At 39.9% G+C, this 27,601-nt stretch overlaps 2 protein-coding genes and 1 long non-coding RNA gene across 5 annotated transcripts; 2 read left to right on the forward strand and 1 right to left on the reverse strand.

The window, feature by feature from the left end:
- Window positions 1-2,392: 2,392 nt before the first annotated feature.
- Window positions 2,393-27,174, reverse strand: LOC105437122. Of its 3 annotated transcripts, XM_030992264.1 has the most exons (11): window positions 27,072-27,174; window positions 15,743-15,859; window positions 15,277-15,390; window positions 13,430-13,589; window positions 12,629-12,839; window positions 8,516-11,318; window positions 8,061-8,177; window positions 7,309-7,425; window positions 6,970-7,053; window positions 6,196-6,291; window positions 2,393-4,921 (listed from the first exon to the last, which is right to left on the reverse strand). In XM_030992264.1, the coding sequence occupies exons 2-11, from the start codon at window positions 15,756-15,758 to the stop codon at window positions 4,788-4,790; spliced, it is 3,852 nt and encodes a 1,283-aa protein (XP_030848124.1). In that variant the 5' UTR covers window positions 15,759-15,859; window positions 27,072-27,174; the 3' UTR covers window positions 2,393-4,787. The 3 variants fall into 3 exon arrangements, with proteins under 3 accessions (XP_030848124.1, XP_030848125.1, XP_030848126.1); XM_030992265.1 differs by lacking the exons at window positions 15,277-15,390; window positions 15,743-15,859; window positions 27,072-27,174 and having other exon boundaries at window positions 12,629-12,875; window positions 13,430-13,518; XM_030992266.1 differs by lacking the exons at window positions 2,393-4,921; window positions 6,196-6,291; window positions 6,970-7,053; window positions 7,309-7,425 and adding an exon at window positions 7,442-7,768.
- On the forward strand, window positions 11,212-16,560 carry LOC115926836. Its single transcript, XR_004065291.1, has 2 exons — window positions 11,212-11,321; window positions 16,076-16,560. It is a non-coding gene; the product is annotated as an uncharacterized LOC115926836 (long non-coding RNA).
- On the forward strand, window positions 17,450-21,523 carry LOC115926495 (uncharacterized protein K02A2.6-like). The gene has a single exon (XM_030991253.1). It carries the CDS (start codon window positions 17,450-17,452, stop codon window positions 21,521-21,523), a length of 4,074 nt encoding a protein of 1,357 aa, XP_030847113.1.
- Window positions 27,175-27,601: the final 427 nt, after the last annotated feature.

Below are 27,601 nucleotides of genomic sequence, written 5' to 3' on the forward strand. Positions count from 1 at the left end.
AAAAAGAAATACCATACATGGAAAGCTTAGGTTTGGGCGGACATTTTGAGATTAACATCACTGCGGGAATCGGCCGGAATCCTAATAAACATGCTACTTTTATAAAAAATTGCAATTTTTTCTTTTTTTTGTGAAATTTAATGCTCATTTTTCCCAAAATGAAGCTTCCATAAATTTGGTCATTGTATTCTCTAATTGGGTTACCAATAGGCAAGAAGTGCACGCAGTATCAAGTTGATTGCTTTTCCCTTCATAAATTCTCAACACCTATTGTAAAGTTGCCACTTTTATTATTTTTGGAGCAACATATAGATTTTCCCATGTTCGCAGGGGTATATGACACTTTTAAAACTCGCTAAATATTAAAATATGGGTGGAAAAATATTCTTTAGAATGTTTTCTTCCCCAAGCGAATGAAAAAAAAAAAAAAATTCACATTCGCCAATTTTGAATTTTGGCACACTTTGAGGCGATTCTGGCCCACTGTGCGTCGCTAACAAGGGGTGTGTAGGGTGCGACACCACCCTCCCTCCACCTATATTATTGCCGTTAAAATTGCGCTGCCATCGTGAAAAAATGAGAAAAGGTGGAGGGAAAGAAAAGAATCAAAAGAAAAGGGAAAAAGAAAGAAAAGACAAAAAAACATTAAGATACCCGTATATGTCGCTGTGTCTGGTCGGCTGTGTCCGAATTCTCGCTCGATCCTCATGCACTGTAAAAAAAAGTTGGGCAGATGTTACTGGGTAAAGCGAATTTGGGCAAATTTTGTCCGATAATTGGGTTATTTTCTCCCAACCATTTACTATATGAAGTTACCTAATGAATGGTAAACTAGATGGAATTCGACTGCGCGCAGTCGAAAATGATGCCTCCGTCATAGAGCAATTTTACAAACCGAAACGGAAGAAATTTTTCAAATTCAAGTTCAATTGTAATCCATTAACATGTTCTCAGAATATCGTGATTACAAGCAATTTCTCATAAACATATATGACCCTTTGATCTTTGACCTCATGACCCTAAATCTACTCAGTTCATTGGCTCTGCAAGATTTCCTGAGTTAAATAGTAATCCATCTGTCAGTTCTAATGAGAATGCGTCCACAAGCTATTTTTGCATACATAATGAGCCCATGACCTTTGATCTTATGAACCATTCATTGGCTCTGCAAGATACATAAATGATCTAAGTTTGGCAGGAATCCATCAATCTGTTCTAATGATTATACGATCACAAGCTATTTTTGCATACATAATGAGCCGCATGACCTTGACCTTTACCTCATGACCCCAAAATCTAATCAGTTCATCAGCTCTGCAAGTAACATACATGACCAAAGTTTGGCAGGAATCCATCAATCGGTTGTTCAGATAACGCGATCACGAGCTGTTTTTGCATACATAATGTGCGCTGTGACCTTTGACCTCGTGACCCCAAAATCTAATCAGTTCATTGGCTTTGCAAGATACATACATGACCAAAGTTTGGCAGGAATCCATCAATCGGTTCTTCAGATAACGCGATCACAAGCTGTTTTTGCATACATAATGAGCCCTGTGACCTTTGACCTTTGACCTCGTGACCCCAAAATCTAATCAGTTCATCAGCTCTGCAAGATACATACATGACCAAAGTTTGGCAGGAATCCATCAATCGGTTGTTCAGATAACGCGATCACAAGCTGTTTTTGCATACATAATGAGCCCTGTGACCTTTGACCTTTGACCTACGTGCTCCAAAATGTAATCAGATTGTTTTCCTATAGTGATACACACTATCACTAAGTTTGAAGTTTAAATCTCCAGTGGTTCTTGAGATATCATGATAACAATCTCAATGTATGGAATTTCATAAGTTGACCTCTGTGACCCTTGACCTTTGACATACGTGCTCCAAAATCTACTCAGATCGTCTTCCTATGGTGATACATACTATCCTTAAGTTTTAAGTTTAAATCTCAAATGGTTCTTGAGATATCGCGCTAACAAACTCAATACAAGGAATTTCATAAGTTGACCTCTGTGACCTGTGACCTTTGACCTACGTACTCCAAAATCTAATCAGATCGTCTTCCTATGGTGATAAATACTATTCCCGAGTCTTAAGTTTAAATCTTAAATGGTTCTTGAGATATTGTGATAACGGTCAAACGGGACGGACGGACGGACGTACGGACGGACGGACGGACGTACGGACGGACGTACGGACGGACGTACGGACGTACGGACGGACAACCCGAAAACATGATGCCTCCGGCACCACCTTCGGTGGCGGAGGCATAACAAGGAGATTCCTGGTGTGTAGGAGACCCCTGTACATTTAAAACTTCTATATGAATGTTATGTTAAAACAAATGACCTAAATTTCAGATAAAACAGAATTTTAGAAGGTGTTAAATTGTCGGAATGGCCGTTCTTTATTCTGTACTAATGACTGAAATTTCAGAATTATATCCTGCGTTCATGAAATACCTTATGCATATTTTCTAATGCCTCATCACACTTTCTTAATTCAAAATGGACTGTGAATAATAAATTATACATGTACTTTAGTCTAAGGAAACTCTAATGACATATTATTTGATCAGGTTTTCCAACCCTCAAAAGATAGCGCTAATTTTAAAGTACATTGTACTGTATAGCCTTTTACTTTGATATTTGCAAATTTTGATAAACTTTTCACATAAACATATACATCATCCTTCTTTGAAAAAAAACACCAGCACTGTCCACATCGTGAATGGCAGTGCATCTGGGCTTCTGAATCCTCAAACATCAACCAGAATTAACAGGATTTCCATATTTACAAACATGAGAAACATTCTAACAACTTGATATAAATGCCATTTCAACTTAACACACAAAGAAGTTTTATAACATTGCAACTTTTTACAATAGATTGTAAGAGAGAATAAAAAATCTCATTAACAGAGAAGCATCTGAAACAAACAAGAGCCCTAGGGGGGCACAACGTTCACCCGAGGTCGATCAATTCACATCTGGCGCATGTTCTCTCTGGCACCCACAGGAGATATGAAAATGTTCGTTTCTCCTGGAGGCCACCCCCCCCCCCCCCCCCAAGTTACCCCCACTTGGCCCCTCAGGGGCCACCCACATAAATGTCATGAACAATGTGTATTCTTCATAAATTGAGGCATCTGTAAGCATAATACCAGGTATGGCTTACTTCTGGATCTAGAGTAGATGTTTGGCATTTACATAATTTATTACTCTTGGGGACCTTCAACTGGGCCCCTGGGGCTGAATTGTAATTTATAAGCAACTATGGATCCCCTACACTTTAGAATGATTTCAACCACATTTGGATGAAATATAATCATTTATTTAAAAGAAGTAGAAAAAATGCTCATTTCACCTGGTAGTTCCCCCCAACATGTTATCCCCACAGGACCCCCTCAGGGGCTATCCAAAGAAATGTCATGAACAACTTTCATTCTGTATCAATAGAGGTATCTTTACACCATAGTTCTGGATCTTAAGAAGAAGATGTTTACAATTAACATATTTTTTACATTTGGCGTCATCCCCCAGGGCCCCCTAGGGGCCATGCCCACCATTTTAGCAACTTTGGTTCCTATACCCCTGAGGATGATTCCTGTCAAGTTTGATTGGAATCCTATCATTGGTTCTGGATAAGAAGATTAAAATGTACAAAGTTTACGCACAATGGACGACACACGACGCACCCATAAGGGCCCTGTGGGGGTAACATTTTTTAGGGGGCCCTACTACAATTTTGTTTCTTTTTATCTATTATTATTGGTATTATAATTATCATTTACATAATATATTCTGATGTAAACTTCAGAGAAATATTTGAAACAAAACCAAGTATACATGCAAGTTTCATTTTATGAGACACTGTCATAAAATAAAGTGAAGACCACCACATGAAATTTCAAAAAAGACCATTAATAAGTAATTATACTTCGGTCTCAGGATACCCTAAACATGTTATTTGGCAAATTTTTCCCACCCTAAGAAAGTAAAGATATTGTAAAAGTATAGACTTTTACCTGATAATTGCAATTTTGATAACCTTTTCATGGTAAACACATACATCATCATCCTGTGAAAAACAATACTTTTTACATGCTTTTCTGTAACAGCATAGTGTTCACATTGTAATGGCAGTGCTCCCAGAGTTCTGAATAGTCCAAAAGCAACCAGGAATAGGAAAAAGAGAGATAAACTGACATTCTTACAACTTGATATAATAAGGCTCAAGAAGTTCTATTACACTACAATTTCTTCAAATATTTAAAAACAAAACAAAATCTAAGCATCAGAGAAACATTTGAAACAAAACCAGGTATAAGTGTCATTTTATGACACCTAAAATACTGAAGCTCAAAATATTGAGGAATAATAAATTATACATGTACAACACTACAATGTTTGGTGAGTCCAAGAATACAAACTTTATTGAATGAAATACAGTAGAAACCGCACATGCTGATCTTGTGTAACTCGAATATTAAGACAACTCGAAGGAAAAAACGTTAGAGATTTATCTCCATAGAATTACGTGTACTAATTAGCTGTATCAGCCAAAGTTTTATGTCAAGTATTCGTCCCAGTCGATGAAAAAACAGAACACTCCAGTGAAAACAGCATGTGATTCACATCCCATAAGTCAAAGAAAATCAGTCACCATCATTGTGCTGCTCAATAAAGCAAGCTCCATGGACACTCATATATGATATTAGACAGTTGCGTCTTATTCACTCTTGCTACAGCAAAGCATCGAGCAGCTTGTACCAGTCTTCACTGAAAGCTTGCGGCTCTTTTCCCCAGAATGCACGCCCATTTCACCCGCTCGTTCATTACTTTGTTGCGGACTGCCTGCCAAGTGAACCTCAGCTGGTACTCTTTCAGAAACGTCTCAACTTCTTTTTTCCCTACATAGTAATTTGATAAAACAGATACAAATTTTGAGATGCACTCTTATTGATCATATTGATAGAAGATTGCATTCATTCAATTTAAAAATGGTAAATCTAATCTAATCAATCATTAATACACCAAGAATGGCATGTGAAAACACTACATTCCCATTTAACTTGGGATGTGTGATCCAACCAGATGCCCCCCCCCCCCAAAAGAAACATGTTATTTTTGCCCCACGTGCCCCTCCCCCTCTCCCCCATGTAGGAACTAGATGGAACTTCGACTGCGCGCAGTCGAGAAAGATGCCTCCGTCATAGAGCAAGTTTACAAACCAAAACAGAAGAAATTTTTCAAATTCAATTTTCTTGTAATCCATTAACAGGTTCTCAGAATATTGTGATTACAACCAATTTCTCATATACATATATGACCCTTTGATCTTTGATCTCATGACCCAAGAATCTACTCAGTTCATTGGAAGATAAGCAAGATACATACATGATCTAAGTTTGGCAGGAATCCATCAATCTGTTCAAATGATAATGCGATCACAAGCTATTTGCATACATAATGAGCCCCATGACCTTTGACCTTGACCTCATGACCCCAAAATCTAATCAGTTCATCGGCTCTGCGAGAAACATACATGACCTAAGTTTGGCAGGAATCCAACAATTGGTTCCTGAGATAACGCGATCACGAGCTGTTTTTGCATACATAATGAGCCCTGTGACCTTTGACCTTTGACCTCGTGACCCCCAAATCTAATCAGTTCATCGGCTCTGCAAGATACATACATGACCAAAGTTTGGCAGGAATCCATCGATCGGTTCTTGAGATACCGCGATCACGAGCTGTTTTTGCATACATAATGAGCCCTGTGACCTTTGACCTTGTGACCCCAAATCTGATCAGTTCATCGGCTCTGCAAGATACATACATGACCACAGTTTGGCAGGAATCCATCAATTGGTTCTTGAGATAACGCGATCACGAGCTGTTTTTGCATACATAATGAGCCCTGTGACCTTTGACCTTTGACCTCGTGACCCCAAAATCTAATCAGTTCATCGGCCCTGCAAGATACATACATGACCAAAGTTTGGTAGGAATCCATCAATCGGTTCTTCAGATAACGCGACGTACGGACGGACGGAGGCATAAAAAGTGTATTCCGAGTCCCTCCTAAGCACAGCTTTGTAGATATACTGAGCTGACAAAGTCTGTTTCGTTGATTTTTGTCACACACAAAGCCACTTCTATAAACAATACAAGGCGAACTAACCTGGGATAGATCTTGAAGATTTTCCTTTAATGATGTCACTGAAATGCTTGGCAACCAATTCTGAATGAGCTTTGTTCCATCTTGTGTAGTTGCGGGCTGCAATAAAAGTAATCCAAAGTCATAACAAATACACACTGGCAGCGAGTGGATATAAAGGTACATACAACTAGAAAATTTGAACAGCCCTAAATTTGCCTTTGCTTGAGGAAATTGTACTTTTCAAGCAAATATGAAATGCAAAGTGAGTGTTAGCTTTTTAAAGAAGTCATCAAAGCAATGCATGGGATATGTCTGTTTTACACAGATGGCTGCTGTTTCAGTGTGTGCAAATATGTAGCTGACACCCTTAACATAGTTTATTCACTAAAGGATGGAGCTTACATGAATAAAAAAATGACTGTCCAAAACTAATGCTGTTATCCGATCCGGATCTGATCCGAGAGCTCGGCGGTAATCGCTTCCGAGCCGATTCCGAGACGGGATCCGAGAAATATTATTTCTCGGAGAAAATATCGAAGATTTGCCGACCCATTTTCTCTAGTAATAACTGAAAATGTGTATGTTTGACAGTCCATTAAGTAGTGTAATTTAAATAACTAATGAGGAAAGCAATATTGTTTACTTTATAAGTGGTTATTTTGTAGATTTATTTTTGTATTTATCTCACTTAGGAATGTTCAATACATGTATCCCCACTTCAACCAGTAATGTACAGTCCCTTTAATCACAGTGTCATGTGATTATATCACTCACACTAGCAGAATAGATCCATACCTTTCTTGGCATTAGCTGATTCACTTGCGTTTTCACAGTCACTCTCACTTTCCTCAACAAAAGGCACTGGTCTTCTGCGTCGGCCTGGAAAATGCAAAGAACATTGTCTGGTAAAAGGCTATTCAAAGAAAAATGAAAATTACAGCCTTGATATTGCTTTAGAGAAGTAGAGATAACTAAACTTGAAAGCATTCTATAAGGTGGACTATTATGGCATGAGGATTTATTTTCTTCAACACGAGTAACCATGTCCTCATTCTGCATAATGCCTATAGCAAGCATAAACATTGTTATTACGCTTATCTAATAAACTTTAAAAATTCAATTGAATTTACATACTTCTCTTGGTGTTAAGTGTCAGACTCTGTAGTGGCCTTCTGCTGGATACCAGTGGCTGCCTACTGCTGGACACTGATGGCTGCTGGCTGGCCAATGTATGACTGCCTGTTCCAACACCTACAGCATGTCAAGATTTTTTTTATTTTTTTATAGAAATATAAGAATTAAAAAGGCTAGTTATTTTTAGCCTTATTTAAAGTCTGAGATCATGCATTTTACACATATGAAGTGCTCTGGGCATGATTCAATGCTTGTTAATTAATTTCATTTAGTATGCCTCAGTCTCCAATGTAGATGTACTTGAAAACAAAGCTTCAGGACCTTTCGACACAAACATATGACTGATTTATATATATGTGCAGGCCTAGTCTGTACATTCCTTCCTCGGCATAGCCGGATTCACTTGGGTCATCACTGTCACTCTGACTCTCAACAAAAGGCACACATCTTCTTCGTTGGCCTGAAAAATATAATGAACCTTACTGTATAAAATGCAACTCAATTATCATTTTAAGATGAAAGAAAAAAATGGCATTTGGTATTGTTGCTTTTGGGGGAAAAAAAAACATTTAACTCAAAAGTATTCTGTGAAGATTATACATGCAGACGTGAGGTATTTTGGTATGTCACTTTGTTTCCATCTTCACTGGCTAACATGAACATTCTGTTGCCTACAGTAACTACAATTGCACTGCAATTATTATGCATCTTTAAAAATGTTAAAGCAGAAAATTTTATCAGATTGTACATACTTTTCTGGGTCTGCATTGTCTGACTCTGTAGTGGCCTACTGCTGGATACCAGTGGCTGCCTACTGCTGGACACTGATGGCTGCTGGCTGGCCAATGTATGACTGCCTGTTCCAACACCTACAGCATATTAAGAAAATTATGATCTTTATTTTGTTTGTAACCCCAACTAGGGTCATTTTCAGACATCGGCTATTTGGATAGGTCTTGTTGTCCTGAGACTTATTTAAAGTCTGGGACTTGGTATTATCGATGTAAAGTTTATGTGGATTTATAGATTGCATTTGTATTATTGAAGGGGATATACTGTGTATGTACAACAAATCTATTTAACTAACTGTTTTAAAAATAACAAAAAAGTACCCCTTTATAAAATACCCTGATGAGTAGTTATGTATGGGTAATTGAAATTGAAAATAAAGACCAAACCAATGCAAAAGAGTAGTAAATGCTCTTACCAGAATCTATGTGTTGAAGAATACTTCCAACTTGCGTTACTTCCTGGATGGCCAATGGAGTTTGATAAATATTCTCATTTATCATTCCTGAGTGTCCCATGTGCTTGAAAAACAAAGCTCTCTTGGCCTCGGGCAACTCAAAGGCAGCGTACATTGTGCTCACTCTATGTCTATTTTTAGTGGCATTGATTTGTGCCTTGTTCACGATGCCTGCTGCCTTGCATATGCTATTCAGTGCATGCCAGCCTGTGACATGGGACATCGACTTCTGTGTGCATGTAAAGACGTATGTGTTATCACTTGGTATGCCAACCATCTCCCTGACTTCGGGGTCGCACAAACGTTGCATTGCTTCCACTGTATCTTTGGGAAACAAAACAGGAACTAGGTGATTGTTTCCTTTCCCGGTCTGATACGCCACTTTGAAATTTTGAAGCATGTCCCTTTCTAGAGGATCATCTATGTCCTCTGCTCTTTGCTTGTCAATCCATACATCTGCATTGGCCTCCTCCCATTCACTCAGGTTCAGCCTGCACGGCTCCCCACCTCTTCGAGCATTAAACAATGTTAGCCTGGAGACAGTCATGTCTCGTAGGTTCTTGAAATTATGGATATCCCATACAAGATATTCATCGCTGACTATCTCCTGAACTCCATCAACAGAATATGTCCTTAGCTTCTGCATGTCAGCCTCAAGAGGCAACGCATCCGGCTTTCTGAGCTTGACTTGCCGATTCTTATTAATGGCATATGTCGCATCTCCAAATAGAAAGCTGTGATTCAGTTCCAGGACTGCGATGAACTTGTCAATTTCTTCGGCACCTCTGTCATCTCCTGTTGACAGATATGTAGCTTTTGTGAATTTGCATGCTAATTTCAGAAGGTAGTAGAGTCCAGATTTCAAACCAGATTTTAACTGTCCACTTTCTTCACCAGTAGTGTACACAGTAATGGCTTCACTTAGAGCATGAAAATGAAGCCTATCAAACATGTCTCCTGCATTTCCATTTTGAAGGACTGAGTTCCCATGGATTGCATGCTGCTGCTTGAATAATGCATATAGTGAAGCTAGCCTGCGCATGCTAGCCATGACAGATTTCCGAACCTGGGACCTTTTGTCCCGTTTGCTCCTTTCCTTACTCCACAATCGTTGCCCTATGTTGGTAATGACTTCATCAGTTCTGCAGACTTCACCAATCTCATCATCACGAAACTTTGACAATATTTCAGTGGTGAATTCAGAGACATCCTCATTGACTTGGACATTTGACATCAGTAAGGATACTGGCACTGCACAAGCTTCTGCAGCGGTATCACCTCTGCAATACCTCTTATGCCGTTTGAAGTAAGGTTTTGAATAAAAACCTTTGCATAACCCACAAATAGTCATTTTATCATTTGTATTGCATTTTCGCTCTCTCTGGTATTGTGGGTCCTTTTTTTTTATTTGATTTTGGTTGGCATGGAGAATTCCCTGTTTCTTGAATACAGACATGGCCACATTTCTTTCCTTTTTTGGGAGCTTCAAAGCATCTTTCACACTTTTCTCATGTTTGTGCACTTGTGTTATGTGTCTGGTTAGTTTCTCTCCACAGCTCTTGTGACAGAACGGGCAAACTCTTGATGGCTTTGAGTAATTTCTCTTGGCTTTCTTCTGTGGTAGTTCAAACATTACACTTTCAGCTTTATTGGACTCGGCTCCAGAGGCCACATCCTCATTGACAGATGAAGTTTCTATGCATTCAGGCAGAGAATCATGAGATTCACTTTCACTTTCAAGATCATATTCATAAGTGGGGTCTAAAACAGAATTATCACTTGAATCAGAGAAGCTGTCAACTTCATTTAAACAGTCTAGTTTTGAAAACCGAGCTGTTATTTTATGTCCAGATTTTCCACTGACATTTGGCATCCGCAAGTAATGTGATTCAGGGACAATTTGAGACAAGGTATCAAGTGGGCTGCTAGATGGAGACAGGGGCTGCTCCTGGTGAGAAGTATCAAGCGGGCTGCTAGATGGAGACGGGGGCTGCTCCTGGTGAGAAGTATCAAGCGGGCTGCTAGATGGAGACGGGGGCTGCTCCTGGTGAGAAGTATCAAGCGGGCTGCTAGATGGAGACGGGGGCTGCTCCTGGTGAGAAGTATCAAGCGGGCTGCTAGATGGAGACGGGGGCTGCTCCTGGTGAGAAGTATCAAGCGGGCTGCTAGATGGAGACGGGGGCTGCTCCTGGTGAGAAGTATCAAGTGGGCTGCTAGATGGAGACGGGGGCTGCTCCTGGTGAGAAGTATCAAGTGGGCTGCTAGATGGAGACGGGGGCTGCTCCTGGTGAGAAGTATCAAGTGGGCTGCTAGATGGAGACGGGGGCTGCTCCTGGTGAGAAGTATCAAGTGGGCTGCTAGATGGAGACGGGGGCTGCTCCTGGTGAGAAGTATCAAGTGGGCTGCTAGATGGAGACGGGGGCTGCTCCTGGTGAGAAGTATCAAGCGGGCTGCTAGATGGAGACGGGGGCTGCTCCTGGTGAGAAGTATCAAGCGGGCTGCTAGATGGAGACGGGGGCTGCTCCTGGTGAGAAGTATCAAGTGGGCTGCTTGATGGAGACGGGGGCTGCTCCTGGTGAGAAGTATCGAGTGGGCTGCTAGATGGAGACAGGGGCTGCTCCTGGTGAGAAGTATCAAGTGGGCTGCTAGATGGAGACAGGGGCTGCTCGTGGTGAGAAGTATCAAGCGGGCTGCTAGATGGAGACGGGGGCTGCTCCTGGTGAGAAGTATCAAGTGGGCTGCTAGATGGAGACGGGGGCTGCTCCTGGTGAGAAATAAATAAATAAATAAATAAATGAATAATAACAATAATAATAATTATAATAAAAATAAATAATCACATGAAACCAATTTTCACTCAAACCAGAATTTTATTGACTGTACCCAAGTTATAATGCATTTACAAAAATGTTTGTTAGGAAGTGGAAGTTAATTCACCCTGTCAGGTTGAAAAAAATTCATCTAAAATAGGGCAAATACTTTTTTTTTTGCACAAATCACATGAAATTTATTAGGAAGTACAGGTGCAACTCTCACTAATCTATAAGAGTTTATCATTTCTCTCTCACTATTTTTTATGTTTTATCTCAGTTCTTTAATTTACCTTTTTAAAAATCTGTGTTTTTCTCTTAAATTTGTTCTGCAGCTGTGCAGCAAGTTATTAGTTACTTTCATTATGCAGTACATCTTGTACAACTAGATGGATACTCAACTGCTGCGTGCAATCAGAAGTATGTTACATGCCTTATTGAAGAAATTGTCAAATAATGACCTCTCCTATACTACTATAGGTCAAATGGTTTATCTGTTATTCCAAGAACCAGGGGCTAGTTTCATGCATTCAATCTCTGTTGCCTTTGATCTGTGACCTCATGACCCCCATTCTTATCAGATTATTGCCCTTTGTATGTGCATACATAATCTCACTTCTAAGTTGATATGTTAAACCATTCTCGAGTTATCGCAAGAACAAGCGATTTTCATTTACACAATGACCACATGACCTTTGACTTTTGACCTAATGACCCCAAAACCTACTTCCCTTAAATGTGCCTTCCATTTATATACATGATCTCCGATTAAAGTTGATATATCAAATTGTACTTGAGTAATCGTGTGAATGTGCCATTTTCATGTAAACAATGACCTCCGTGGCCTTCGACCTAATGACCCCAAATCTGATCAGATCAGTCTGCCTCCCAGTGCCATACATAATCTATGTTTAAAATTTCTATGTCATACCATTTTCAAGTTATCGCAACAAGTTATTTTCATGTATAAAGACCTCTGTGATCTTTGACCCTTGACCTCATGACCACAATTTAATTAGATCATTGTCCCATATGACCCAACATTAAAATCAATACATCTAACAGTTCTTAAGTTATCACAACGAAAACAGGACGGACTTTGGACGTACAGATGTATGGACGAAACACCCAAAAACATAATGCCTCCGGCATCACCTTCTGTGAGCGTAGGCATAACAATTATGTTTACATTGCCATGAAGAGTATTCCTTTAAAAACAACCCAAAACAAAACAAAATAAAAAAAGTCCCCTTTAACTACTCACCATATGTTTCCATGGCAGCTTTGCATCTGGTAAACCATAATCATAAAGTAGCTCACTGCCAACTCTTATGGTCTCTGAGGCAAAAAGGCACAAGTACGGTACATCTTCCACAGAAATAACCTTCATGTTACAGTTGCGCTCATGTGGCTCCCCATGATTTACAAGTCTTCCATAAGAAGGCCCCTTTTCTGTTTCCTCTGTGGCATCATAACTGAAAAAGGAGGACATATCATTAGTCTCCACGGATCTATAAAATTCAAAGTGAAAATAGAAGTGAGGTTTCCAGTGAGGGGAAAACAAATTTGTAAGATGTTTGTACATGGGTCATTCTAATCCCAACAAAAAAAGTAAGTCCCCCCCCCCCCCCTAATCAAAATAGCATAATTTTTTAACGAAGAAGGTTCAAGCAGAATAACTTGGCAGGATTGTTACTACAGTTATGGGCAATTCCATTCTGCCCTAGAAAATGCCTACTTTTGTTATTGCATAAAATGTAACTATTTGTATTGATTTTTAAGTGTCTGTTCATCTGATTTTTCTAATTTTTCATAAAGGTGAATTTTCTAAGGGAGGACTTATCCTTCAAAAGCACATTTTTCATGCAGTCAGAATAAACCTGGCAAAAAAAATAAACACTTCTGTGTCCCATTTGGTAACAAGGCTTTATGCTAGTAATACTGGAGAAAGTTAAGCATCCTTCGTCTTCACTCTTTCTTTTCTATAGTCAACACTTGCCTAAGGCATAGGGCAAGAAAATATCATTCTTGTTTGTATGGAAGTTAATTTCCAAGAGTGACTCACCAGCTGGTTTTTCCCTTGAATGAGAAAAAATACCGAAAAACACTTGGATGGCCTTCATCCTCCTCCAGAGCTTCAGCCACACTTTCAGGTAGTAGTTTTCCTGGATACTGCAAGAGGAAATCTCCATTGTCAAATTCCTCTGTAGTCACTACTCCTCTTCCTGGAATAAGAGAGCACATTAAGCACATGTATAGTTGAGCCTCACAGAAAATATTTTGTACACTAAGCATGGGCACTTTCATGTTGATCATGGCCAGTTCCACATAAAAAAACAAATTTTAGAGAATTTTAAAGGTATGAAATTGTAATAAATTTGACATGTTTGGAATGATGTTGAGTTACTGAATCTAGCAGTCAGATTGAAATTCATGTTTTATTATGCCTCCGCACGGAAGGTGCCGGAGGCTTTATGTTTTCGGGTTGTTCGTCCGTCCATCCTACAGAGGGTCAGAATGAAATCAAACTGTGCCAAAAGTCTTAAATGGTGAATGTGAGATTCCAATATTTTTGCATATGGGCTTTTAGCTATTAGCTGGTACTACTTGCAACTTTTTGTGTTATAAACATAAATGTTCAGCAATGTTTTGTGTAATTTAGCTCATTTCTATAGGGATAAAATGCATTGACAATGGGGAAAAAAGAAACTACACTTGAGTGCACAGGAGCTGTCTGCACTGACGTAAAGCACAAAAATAGTTTTGGCGCAGTTTGTTTTCATTCTGGCCCACTGTGCGTCCGTCCGTCATTCCGTAAGTCTGTCCGGATTTTTCGTTTACGTGATAACTCAAGAATTCCTGAATGGATTTGATCATACTTGGCCCAAAGGTACCCCATGACGTGCCAACGATCTGATTAGATTTTGGGTCAGATCCACCCAGGGTCAAAGGTCAATCAACTTTATCAAAAAATACTACTTTTACCTCGTTTACGTGATGACTCAAGAAATCCTGAATGAATTTTGATCATACTTGGTCCAAAGGTACCACTTGTCGTACCAGCGAGCAAGTTGGAATTTTGGCCATATTCACCCAGGGTCAAAGGTCAAAGGTCAATGAACTCTATCTGAAAATCCTACTTTCACCATCTAGGAATTACCAATTAAGTTGAAATTTGGTAAGGAGGTAGCAAAAAAGTAGAGAAACATTTTGGTGTAACATTGAATGTAAAAAGTTAAAGGCCAAGGCCAAGGAATTGGCATATCTGTCATTACCTCCAGCTTGGAAATTTGAAAGTCTACAGTATTACTTTATGGAATTTCAGTGTCATATACAACTTTTAAGTTTAGCCTCCTCCACCAAATATTAATGAATATGGGTGCTATGCTAAAGTATGTATATCCACCCTACCTACATGTAGGCTTTCAAAATGCACTGAAATGCCAAAAAAGAACATAACTCAAAGACAAATCAATCAAATGCAAGTTTAAACAAAAGGGATTTAACATTGGGCTTAAAGCTTTCAAATCTAGAACTAAATGTGTGGATCCAATTATGAATTATACAAGAATGCGTACAGGAAAATTATTAAATCAACTATCGAAGCAATAATTGAGGAATGCGAAAAGGCGGAGCCCCACATACCAGTCTACTGCATGCAGTCAAATGTTTCCAGTTTCTAAAGGGAGCTGTTTGGGAAGGTGTGTTTATGCATGAGAGGAGCTGTCGAAAAAGACAGGTCCATGCAATGAAAAGGTGAATTTTCGGGTAAAATTGGCAGCGTGTGTCCCATGACCATTGAGAACATACATGGTACATGTATTGAATCATTGTAGTTGTGTTAACCATTAAACAAGCACTGTACAATAAAAACAAAAACAAACAAATAACAAAGATATTAGAACCCCTTACCTTTCAGAGGAATTTCCTTGACAACAAAACCTTGTTTGTCTTCCTGTTTTCTGATATATATCTCTGCTTCTTTGTCAGGCTTTATACGCTTCCTTCTTTGACCAACCATTGTACCTAGACAGTCCAAAAAAGAAATATGCAAAAAAGAAAATGTCAGTTCAACTACAAAAACACTCTGATGTGCAATCTTACACGGAGTAATATTAGCTTGCGCATTGACATAGCATGGCAAATGTTTAATTTTCAGGGTGTCAATTGAATTTAAAAAGGTGCACTATTTTATTTTCTTATATTGCAAATGAGTCTTGAACCCTGAATTTTTAAGTACAGAATCTCTTTAATAAGCAGCTCCTCTTCAAGCTGGCTAACATGAACATTTTGTTGCCTACAGCAACTGCAACTGCACTGCAATTATTATGCATCTTTAAAAATGTTAAAGCAGAAAATTTTATCAGATTGTACATACTTTTCTGGGTCTGCATTGTCTGACTCTGTAGTGGCCTACTGCTGGATACCAGTGGCTGCCTACTGCTGGACACTGATGGCTGCTGGCTGGCCAATGTATGACTGCCTGTTCCAACACCTACAGCATATTAAGAAAATTATGATCTTTATTTTGTTTGTAACCCCAACTAGGGTCATTTTCAGACATTGGCTATTTGGATAGGTCTTGTTGTCCTGAGACTTATTTAAAGTCTGGGACTTGGTATTATAGATCTGTTTAATCTGACCTCTTCTGCCAACCCAAATTGTTGTTTAGTTATGATATCTAAAAATGTATTTGTTTTGGTATTTTTAGGGATTGGTTTTTTATGCTGTCCCACGAAGTCCTGAACCCCATGTACTGCCTGTTTCAGTACGCCAACAAGAATACATGTAACTACTGTCTGCAGATCAACCTGGCCTCGTCCGTCAACCCAGACCATCTCCAGTAGGAAGATTCATCGCCATGGTGAGAAGTCATACAATATGTCTGCAGATGGAACATAACACTGATTTTGTTTGGGGTCCTGGTTGCCCTCCACGATCTTACCCTCTCTGGGGTGATCTTGGATGGGTCTTTGCAAACTAACTACTTGGTCCAGAATGAAATCAATATTATTGCAGTCATAAAAAGAATAGACTATTTCGAGCTGGACATGGAGATGACATTCGTTGCAGACTTTGAGATCCTAGGAAAGATCGAGACGGTAGATCTCAAGGAAGGCGGCAAAGATATTGACGTCACCGAGGCTATTTTATGACGAAAGGCTGCTGTGAAGAAACAAGTGGTGTGGCCAACATTCCACACCAGCCTCGGGACACCCTCTGGAAGAGCATCAACGAGACGAGACACCAGCAGCAGCGCCTCCACCACCATCATTCACTCGAGCGGCGGCGGAGGCAGTGGTCAGGTCTACCGCGCCACCACTCCCTATTCACGCTAAAACAGACTCTGTCTTTCAAGGTGGAGAAGGAAGATGATTATGATGAGTGTAGCAAATAGGACTATGTGGACTGTAATGTTATGAGCTGAAGTTATGCAGCACTCCTAATTTGAATATAACTTACACCTGTATGTGCTCATTGTTAAACAGCCATGCACATTCATTCAGAAGCAACCATGCAGAAAGCACTCTTCAATACAGTACTCTTGGCACACAGAGTGTGTGATGTATTTAATGAGTAATTAGCCATGCACACATTCAACCCTCATACACTGCCTTATGTACTGGACATGTGAGAGTGGTAAGTTGCACTTGACCACTAGCATGCACAGCATAAGCATGATGTTTTAGTTACACCAATAAACTCCTGAACCTCAAGCAAAGATATGTGGAGCTTATTACTTTCTTGACCCAGCTACATTTAGTAAAGTACTAACCAAGAAGTCTACATAACAAACCCACTATTTTTGACATGGTGGCAAGCGGTGAGTGCAAGTCTTCAACGTGCCAGTTTTTGTGCCAGACTACCAGTACAGTACCATGTGCTATACAGCAGCAGCCATTTTGGATTTTGCAGCACAGCAGCAGCCATTTTGGATTTTTCCTTGTTCAGGAGAAACACATAGGAATTTGTTGGACACCATAATTCCATGAACAGTTAGTTTGTTTGATGCCTGAGGGTGAGTGGTGACACATTCCAGCATTTTGTTCCTTTTTCTGAAGCACAGCATTGAAGTAACATTAACATGGCTGATCATATTCCACGAATGGATTGGGGTGCACCAAACCTTGCTGAAGCTTTTCGTATGTTCAGACAAAGATTGAGCCTATACTTTTTGGCTAAGCACACACCTAAAGAGGATGAAGTTCCTATCATTCTACTTGCTGCGGGTGAAGAGGGCCTTCAGCGATACAATTGTTGGACATTATCAGAGTCTGAACAAACAGCGAAGATCATCCTAGACCGTTTTGAGGAGCAACTAGAACCGCAAGACAATTTTCGAGTATGTCGTCTGAAGTTGTCGAGAACAATGCAGAGGCCAGATGAAAAGTTGGACGATTTCATAAACAGATGTCGACAAATAGCTCGTAAATGCGAATTTGATCACAAGGAGTTGGATGAGCGAATCCTTGAACAGATTATTGCCAGCACACCCATCGCAGATTTCCGGAAAGACCTACTTACTACAAAGAAGGACTTTACACTACAGGGTGCTCTACAGCTAGGAAGGACGTATGAAGCATCAAAGTCACATGTCCAAACCCTCCAGTCTCTGTATCATCCAACACAGAGCATAGATGCAGTGCAACAGCAGAAACAACCTAAGAGTTTATGTAAGAACTGTGGGAGACAACATAGATTCGGCAAGGAGTATTGTCCAGCAGCGAGTGTTACATGCTTCTCGTGCAATAAGCAAGGACATTATGCTCAATTGTGCCTATCAACCAAGCTCAAACAACCACAGAAATATCATAAGTCTTATGCTTCTTCCCGGAAGAAGAGGGGGGTGGATGAACGCCAACACCCATCACGACGTTCCAAACAGGTGGATAACGTGCGAGAGGAACACACCGAATCTGAAAGTGAACTGGGTACATTACCACAACGATTTGACAGGTTTCATTTTGACACGATTATCATTGACTCTGTGAAGAGGAATGAAGCTATTGCACACTTGGACATCAAATTGGACGACAAACCAGGTGTCCATGACCTGAAAGTAAAGGTGGATACAGGAGCAGAAGCGAATACACTGCCACTTCGAACTTTCAGAAACATGTATCCAGAGCAGCTTGATCGTCAAGGTTTTCCACGAAATCTACCAGATGCGGGCACAATCCTTTCAGCTTACAATGAAACGCTGATTGGTCAGTATGGAACAGTTGTTATTCCCTGCAAGTATGGAGACACAGCATGGACTGATACCTTATTTTACGTAGTTCAGTCCAACGGCCCAGTGATACTTGGTCTCCAGTCATCTGTAGAGTTTGGACTAGTTACTCTCCATTGCTCTTTGAACATTGAAACGCAAGTCAGTGGTGTCCAGGCTCTAGTACAACTCTTTCCACAGCAGTTCGATAGGATTGGAGAATTTCGTACCACACATCACTTGACAGTTGACCCCAACGTTCCAAGTCATGTCGACGCTCCTAGAAAGATGCCTATTGCCTTGAAAGACAAAGTCAAGGCAGAACTGGACAGTATGGAGAGCCAGGGTGTGATCAAGCAAATCATCGAACCAACCGAATGGGTGAACTCAATCACATATGTCACCAAGAAGGATGGAAGCATTCGCATTTGCTTAGACCCTCGCAGATTGAACAAGGCACTTATCAGACCTCACTACAAACAGCAGACCTTGGAGGAGTTGAATCACAAGTTTCACAACATGCAGCACTTCTCCAAGTTAGATGCAAAGTGCGGCTACTGGTCAGTTAAGTTAGATGAGGCCAGCCAAAGACTTACCACATTCCAGACACCTTTTGGAAGATATGTCTTCTGTCGCCTACCATTTGGACTCAGTGTAAGTCAGGACATTTTCCAGTTGGAGATGGACAGAGTTCTAGAAGGCTGTAAAGGGGCAGAATGCATAGCAGATGATATCGTAATCTTTGGGCGTACAGTAGAAGAGCATGACCGCAATCTTCTCAACTTCATGCAAATAGCAGCAAAGAGAGGCCTCACACTGAACTCAAACAAGTGCCATATCAGGCAAACGAGTATCAACTTCTTTGGTAATCGATACTCAAAGGATGGTATCCAGCCAGATCCCCAGAAGGTAGCTGACCTCGCAGGAATGCCGACTCCGAGCACCAAGGCTGAGTTGCAGCATTTCCTAGGTTTCATTACTTACCTGTCTCACTTCATCCCAGATTTCAGCACAAAGACTGCAGTTCTGAGAGATCTCCTTAAGAAAGAGGCTGATTTCATCTGGGAACCACATCATCAAGCAGCCATGGAGAAACTCAAGCAAGAAGTTTCAGAGAAATCACTACTCCAGTTCTTCGACACAACATCCCCAGTGTATTTGCAGTGCGATGCAAGTCTTCAAGGGTTAGGAGTTGCACTCCTACAGCATGACCAGGAAGGTAGACTCCGCCCAGTAGCTTACGCAAGCAAAGCCCTATCTTCAACTGAAACACGCTATTCGTGTATTGAACGAGAGCTGCTTGCTATTGTGTTTGGAGTAGAACGTTTTCACACATATCTCTATGGCAGGCTATTCCATGTAATCACAGACCATAAGCCACTTCTGATGATTATGGACAAACCTCTCACAGCAGCCCCTCCAAGGCTTCAAAGGATGTTGATTCGACTACAGGGATACAACTTCCAGATCACACACCGTCCAGGACTAGACAACCTGCTCGCAGACAGTCTCTCACGATTACCAAGCACTCACAACAATGAAACAGTTGAACTTGATCTGAGAGTAGATCTGGTGCAGTTCTCGTCAAGGAAAGTAGATGAGCTGAAACACACTACACGACAAGACAAAGTCCTAAGTGCACTGATGGAAGTTATTGTGACGGGCTGGCCTGATACGGTGAAGCAAGTGCAACCAGAGTTGAGAAAGTTCTGGAGTTACCGAGATGAGTTAACAGTAAGCGACGGTATAATTCTCAAGGGAAACAGAGTGGTCACTCCCAAGCAGATGCAACCAGACATCTTGGAAAAGCTCCATACCAGTCACCTAGGCCAACAAAAAACAAAGTTGCTGGCCAGAGGAAAGGTGTTCTGGAGTAACATGAACAAAGACATTGACAGAGTGGTGCAGTCATGTGTGAGATGCCAGGAACATCAACCAGCACAAACGCCAGAACCACTCCAGCCACACGACATTCCCACGATGCCCTGGAGCACGGTGGCAACAGACATGTTCGAACTCAAAGGCAAACAATGGTTAATTGTGGTGGACTACTACAGCAAGTACCCAGTGGTTCGCCAGTTACCAGACCAAGCAACAAGCAGTGCTGTAATCACTATGATGCAACAAGTGTTTGCAGAGCATGGCATACCAGCAAAGGTGGTGAGCGACAATGGACCCCAGTATGCCAGTTACCAGTTCAAGTCGTTTGCAGAATCATGGGGTTTTGAACATGCTACATCGTCCCCCAGACGACCACAAGGCAACGGATTTGTAGAGAGACAAATCAGAACCATCAAGGGTATCATGAAGAAGACTTCAGACATTCAGCTAGCACTACTTCTTTGGCGTACAACTCCCATATCAGAGAAGCTACCAAGTCCAGCTGAAGTTCTCATGAATCGCCAGTTGAGAACCACACTCCCAGCCAAGTTGCAGAGAACACAGCCAGATGCTGATGACATCTACAATCAGCTGCAGGAAAGACAGAATAGTCAAAAGTTCTATTTTGACAAACATGCCAGAAGAGCTGACTTGCCAGAGCTTTACCTTGGGCAAGATGTACGATACCGCGACCCAGTGTCCAGACGGTGGTGTCCTGCAACAGTTGATACCAGGGCCGAGGGACAGCGCTCCTACATTCTCCAGAGCCCTGAGGGAAGTTACCTACGAAGAAACAGGCAGCACATAAGACCTGACCATACCGACCAGTCTACAACTGAGGTTCCCAGGGGTGATGATAGCAACGGTCCAGGTGATGAAGGTGCCTCATCCACTGACCACGATGAGCAGTTGAGCACTCCACATCGTGCATTCCCCGAGACTCGAAGTAGCCCAGGACGGGAGGAGGCTCCACCTCGAAGCCCAGGACGGGAGGAGACTCCACCTCGAAGACAACGTTCATCGCGAAACACTCAACGCCCTAAGAAGTATGATGATTTTGAGATGTAACTGATGAAGAAGCACAAATTCAGACTGAACTTGAACTTTTAAGACAATAATGACTCAGTTGACATTCATATATCGACCAAGTTCAACATTGGATCACAACATTGTAGGGACACGGGTGGTAAAGACCTGTGATCGAAGGTGAAGTTCTGGAACCTCTCCCTTCTTAGTCGTGAAGAAAGTATATATCTATATATATGTTTTTGTATTTTTTTGCTATTTATTTTAGTACAATATATTGTTCCATTGTTTTCATACAACTAAAAGATTGAAAACTGGTTGTCTATTTTTGTATAAACTCACACAGGAGATAAATGCATCAAGTGTTATGTAAATCTTAATTGTGCAAAAATGTTCACATTGACATGATTTGAAAGAGGTATTACAAACATACAAATCTAGTACCAAGGTTCACATGAATTACATGTAACTGTGAACTGTATACTAAACGGAAGTAACTTTATTTGTTTTGGTACTTACACATGCTAAAGGAAAACAATGTGTTGTGTATAAAAGCAAAGTGAATTTTATTTCATTGATTTATACAGTTTGGTATACAATGTGACAAACCAGTCGTTAGAAAATGATATAGTTTTAAAGAATAATGAGAAAAACTGTATTTATGCTGATGATCAAGGTAACCCTTTCCAAGTGAAAAGCATCATTTTTGTTTTACGACTTGTATACTGGATGTGTAAAACCAGTTGATAGGTATCATCCTCACTCTTTTGAGGATTCTAGTTTTTTTAAATTTGTTTAAATGGGGAGTAGGGGAAAGGTTGAACAGAATTTATTTTCAAGACATTTGTCAAGTGCTAAACTTGTAAGTAAAACAAGAAGCAAAGATGGACGGGATGAGAGGATGAAAAGTTTTTAACTGTTAAGAGTAAAAACTTGTATTGTTTATTTTGAAGAAAGGGAGATGTAATGTTATGAGCTGAAGTTATGCAGCACTCCTAATTTGAATATAACTTACACCTGTATGTGCTCATTGTTAAACAGCCATGCACATTCATTCAGAAGCAACCATGCAGAAAGCACTCTTCAATACAGTACTCTTGGCACACAGAGTGTGTGATGTATTTAATGAGTAATTAGCCATGCACACATTCAATCCTCATACACTGCCTTATGTACTGGACATGTGAGAGTGGTAAGTTGCACTTGACCACTAGCATGCACAGCATAAGCATGATGTTTTAGTTACACCAATAAACTCCTGAACCTCAAGCAAAGATATGTGGAGCTTATTACTTTCTTGACCCAGCTACATTTAGTAAAGTACTAACCAAGAAGTCTACATAACAAGTCTACATAACAAACCCACTATTTTTGACTTGAACATCCTGGAGGATATCCTAGATTTTGAAGTGGAAATAAAAAGATGTTTGCTGCTCGACCAGATTCATGTTAAAGCAGAAATTCTTCACGATTGAGGAGGACAAATTCAGGTAGAGAAAGATGATGATTATGACGTGTATAGCAAATAAGACTGTGGACAAACATGAACATCCTGGAGGATATCTTTAAATCTAGAGTGGAAAGAAAAGATGACATCTCACATCTACCACTCAACAGAATCAAGATCATATATTTATATTTATGGTGAACTGTCTTGCATGTACCCGTTTGTTTGTTTGTTTTCCTGTCCGCTGCCAGTCTACACAGCGGCTGTAGAGTCGCTCAAGTCGCGAAAAAGCTGAAAAGTGGGTGGAAGGGGCGTACATGGCAGGGGTACCTTTCCTGCATGCCTAGGAAATTGCTGACAAACGCAGACAAAAAACTCATCAATGTCTGAAGACGGTCATCATTTCCGTATAAAGATACTAGGAAGCCAGAAAAATGTGGGGGACATGTCGTCGTCCCCCCCCCCCCCCCCCCCTCCCTTGTCAGATTTGTGTCCATGCTATTTCAAAATTACATGTATTTTATTCATAGATGATGCAAATTCAAAAATGCTAGACCTGATTTGAATAATGAAAAGTAAACAAAAATATATGGTAAAATCTCATTACTTTGAAGTGGTTTAATGAAGAGAAGAATGGAACTCAGAGTGAGATTAGAGTAGATTTTTAGTGAATATTTGTTCACTCATTTCATTTCACTCATTTTGGAGTAACCTCAGGGATCACTCGTGAACCCTGAGGTCAATCTAAAATGAGTGAAAAGATGTGTACGTTCGCACCAAATATAAGAGGAAGAAGAAAGGGGAAAAGACAGAAAAGAACAGAAAAAAGGAAAACGAAAGAAAGAAAAAAAAAGAAAGAAGAAATAAAAAGAAAGAAAGGTAGAGGGAAATAATGAACTAAAAATAGGATGAAAACATTACAAGATAGGAATATCTAAAAAAAAAAAAAAAAAAAAAAAGAAAGACTGGAGAAAAAAAAAAGAAACGGGAATATAAAAAAAAAAAAAAAAAATTGGGATGAAAAAGGAAACTAAAAAAAAAGGATAAGAACTGCAAAAAGAAAAGAAAGAAAAAAAAAATTATACCCTGAGGGAAAAACCCCTGAATTTACCAATATGCCCCTACACTTGGATCATGATTTATGAATAAAAAGTTACCCCCCATAGCCCCATAACACATCTTACAAAGTATTCATAAGTATAGAATTCAGAACCATTAAAATAAAAAATAAAATAAACACCATCATAGAAACAAACTACATAATCAAATCGATAAACAGAAGACCAATGTTTGATTTGTTCAAGATCATGATGATTAGAAGTTAGAATAACTCCAACAGGTTTATGATTATTGATATGATTATTAACTAGCGCTTGCCTGTACATACATGTAGACATGTTAAAATAATCTGGTACTAAAATCTGAAAAATGAAATGAGAAAACGGGAAAAAGACGAAATCTAATAATTAAAAGTCTTCTAATTCTACTAACAGGTAATAAACTAAAATAATGCGTCAATGGGCATGCAAAACAAAACAAACTTGCAATAACAATTAAAACATCAAAAGCGAAAAGAGGGAATATGACTTAGCTTTAATCTGCTCGAGCTTCGAATCAAAATTGACTGCCTGATCTTTGGACAATGTAAGCCTCTTGACAAACCTTTGTGGCTGAAACAAGACTAAACACGATTAATCTCATTTTTCAGCTGTGATGGCCTTGTCAAACGGCAAAGACAAGGTCGTAACATTTTTAACATATTATAACATGCATCTCTATGGCGGAAACTATTACCGCCATAGAGATGCACGTTATAACGAAATCTGAAGAAAAAATCTCGCGATAAACGAAAACGAGTGATGGAAAATGCTATGAAAATCTGCAAAATCGCCGTGGTTATGGAATAACATTCAAGCAAGACACGAGATCGATGAGTTTAACTATTATAGTAGCCCAAAATATATTTATTGCACCATACAGTTGATTCCAAGTGCCAAAATATGGCATTTTATGGTTGGAAATCGACTTGATTCCGTAAGTGATATACATGTATCCCTATCACCCGAGCTCTTTCGGCCCGTACTGCCCAGTGTATCGTTCGCATCTATCGCTAGAAGCAGCCGACCACCAAAAATACAAATTATGATGTCGAGGCAATGATAGTGATAGATTTATCGATCTAGCACAGGCTGGGCCTCCTATTCAGTTAGTGTGCAGCACAGAACAATCACATAATTGCCGCCATGCGTTATTTTTTTCGTTTGGCTTGGAATTGATTGCTTGAGGGGTATGAGCGAATTCACTTTGACCCAGTTGACAATGCGTTGTCATTGGAAATGACCAGATGCTAGCGTAAAGAACAGAGGCACTTTCGCGTGTGTGGCCGTATGTATGTGTAAGATACAAAGTATTTTACACATAGTATACTAGTATAGGTATGGACGGTCTATGGACTCAAGGTATGACATGTTAAAAAAAAACGTCCAAATGTTAATGTAAATGTCTCTATCTAGAGTTCTCTTGGACTAGTAGTAACTTAACAATAACAGTTTAAGTATGGGTGAGAAAACAAGCATCGATTTGACGATTTGACATAATCATACAAGTCAATTTTCATCAAACTCAAACATGTCAAACTCAAGGCAGAGCAAAGCTTCTCATTTTCTCTACAACTCTGCTCAGTACTACGGCATTATCGTGAAATTAGGCTCTGAGGGACAGTTCGAACCGGACAACTTCCAACCAGCTAACAAGTCAAATCGCGACCGATATGAATCTGCACTCCGTCGCGTGTCTGCTTCCACAAACTAACAAAGATTACTTCTCTTTTTGGGAATATTGGGTTTTTTTTCGTCAGAACGAAAATTCTTAAAATGTTTCATTCCCAAACTCCTCTGACGAAATAAACCTAAATAAATATGAGATTGGATTTATTTCGTCAGCGGAGATATAGGAATATTTTCCATATTCCTATAAACTCCTATGACGAAATAAATCTAAATAAATATGAGATTGGATTTATTTCGTCAGAATACTACAGCAAGAACCGCCCAAACAAAATAAACTGCATAATTATCAAGTAATTATGAAAAATAAATTTTCAACTCTCTTTACTTACTCGTGAAATAAGGCTCCGCCCTGTACAAACCTATGGAAGACGCTACATAGGTTTGTACAGGGCGGAGCCTAATATCACGAGTAATTAAAGAGAGATGAACTTCGCCAACTCTCTTTACTTACTCGTGAAAAAAGGCTCCGCCCTGTACAAACCTATGGAACATGCTACATAGGTTTGTACAGGGCGGAGCCATATTTCACGAGTAAGTAAAGAGAGTTGGCGAAGTTCATCTCTCTTTAATTACTCGTGATATTAGGCTCCGCCCTGTACAACTCTATGGAAGGCGCTATACATAGGTTTGTACAGGGCAGAGCCTTATTTCACGAGTAAGTAAAGAGAGTGGAATTATTCAACTGTCTTAATAGTATACAGTTTTTGATTTTACTGATGATGTGTGGAAGCAATTTATGTGTTTTTGTCATCTTGCTATTGCGATTATAAAATTTGAAACGCTCTGCTCTAGACTCTAGATTCTAGCTATGTTTCCGTGATTCTTGTCCGACACTGTGATTATTGTTTCTAGAAAGTCTATGGGAAAACGCGTGGTGGAAAGAAAACCCAAGAAATCACCGCTTTTAAATAGAGTTTCGCATCGTAAACAAAGGAAATCCATTCAAGATTAGTAGACCGAGAAATCCATCGAAATTGCCGTAAGTTTGGTGCTGTGAAAATAGGAGTCCTCCAGGCCAGGCCCAGCTAGGACCTAAACCACGATATACTATAGCCAGTACTACTACTAGTTTGTCCAGCTTAACAGAAATCTGGGCATACATAAAAAAAAAGGAATAGTTTTCTCAACACATGACTACCAGACTACGTTGTTGTCTCAGAGTCAGAATAATGTGGCACAGAGCCTCAGAGCCGGGGTTTCAACCATGTTGAACACAGTCCCACATATGGAAGTTTCTGTGAGTGTGAGTTGAAAGTTGGGGGGGGGAAATAAGGGGAAAAAAGTAAACTATCGTACTTCCTGTCATAACTTATAAACTAAGGTCAGAACTAGAAAAGAGGCAATACAATTTTACCTTTTAAGAAGCACTCTTCTCGTCTTGCAGGATGTTTTGCAGCGAATAGGGGTCCGCTCCTCTGATCTCGTTGTGATAGAAGACATCACATCATCAGTATAGCCTCTGGTACATCGACATGACAGCGCAGCACATGCACATTGCATGTACGTGCATTTAGTATGCACTGATATATGGGGGTGATGACGTCACGATTTTTTGACAAAATTTTGTTCCAAAAGGGGTGTATATTTAACATGGAGCCAAAACTTTTTTTAAATTCTGTGTCAGTTTCTCACAAATACGAAAAAAAGACCCCCACATGTAATATAATGAAAATATAGAGCCTAGTTTTTTAGTAATTAAGAAAAAACATGAAGTCTCCACAATGTAGTTTTGTAACTACGCCAAATATAGGGAGACAAAATGTCCCTTTGATTATCTGCAATTTATTGACCCCCTCAATATAATGGACCAGGCTATGAAACAAGCGGGGAAAAACGGATGCAACCGATATGTGTTGAACTGAGCTGATCTGTTTGGAAAGTACG

Source organism: Strongylocentrotus purpuratus, unplaced genomic scaffold (genome assembly GCF_000002235.5).
Source record: "Strongylocentrotus purpuratus isolate Spur 01 unplaced genomic scaffold, Spur_5.0 spur5_scaffold_2, whole genome shotgun sequence".
In the NCBI taxonomy this organism is placed as follows: Eukaryota; Metazoa; Echinodermata; class Echinoidea; order Camarodonta; family Strongylocentrotidae; genus Strongylocentrotus; species Strongylocentrotus purpuratus.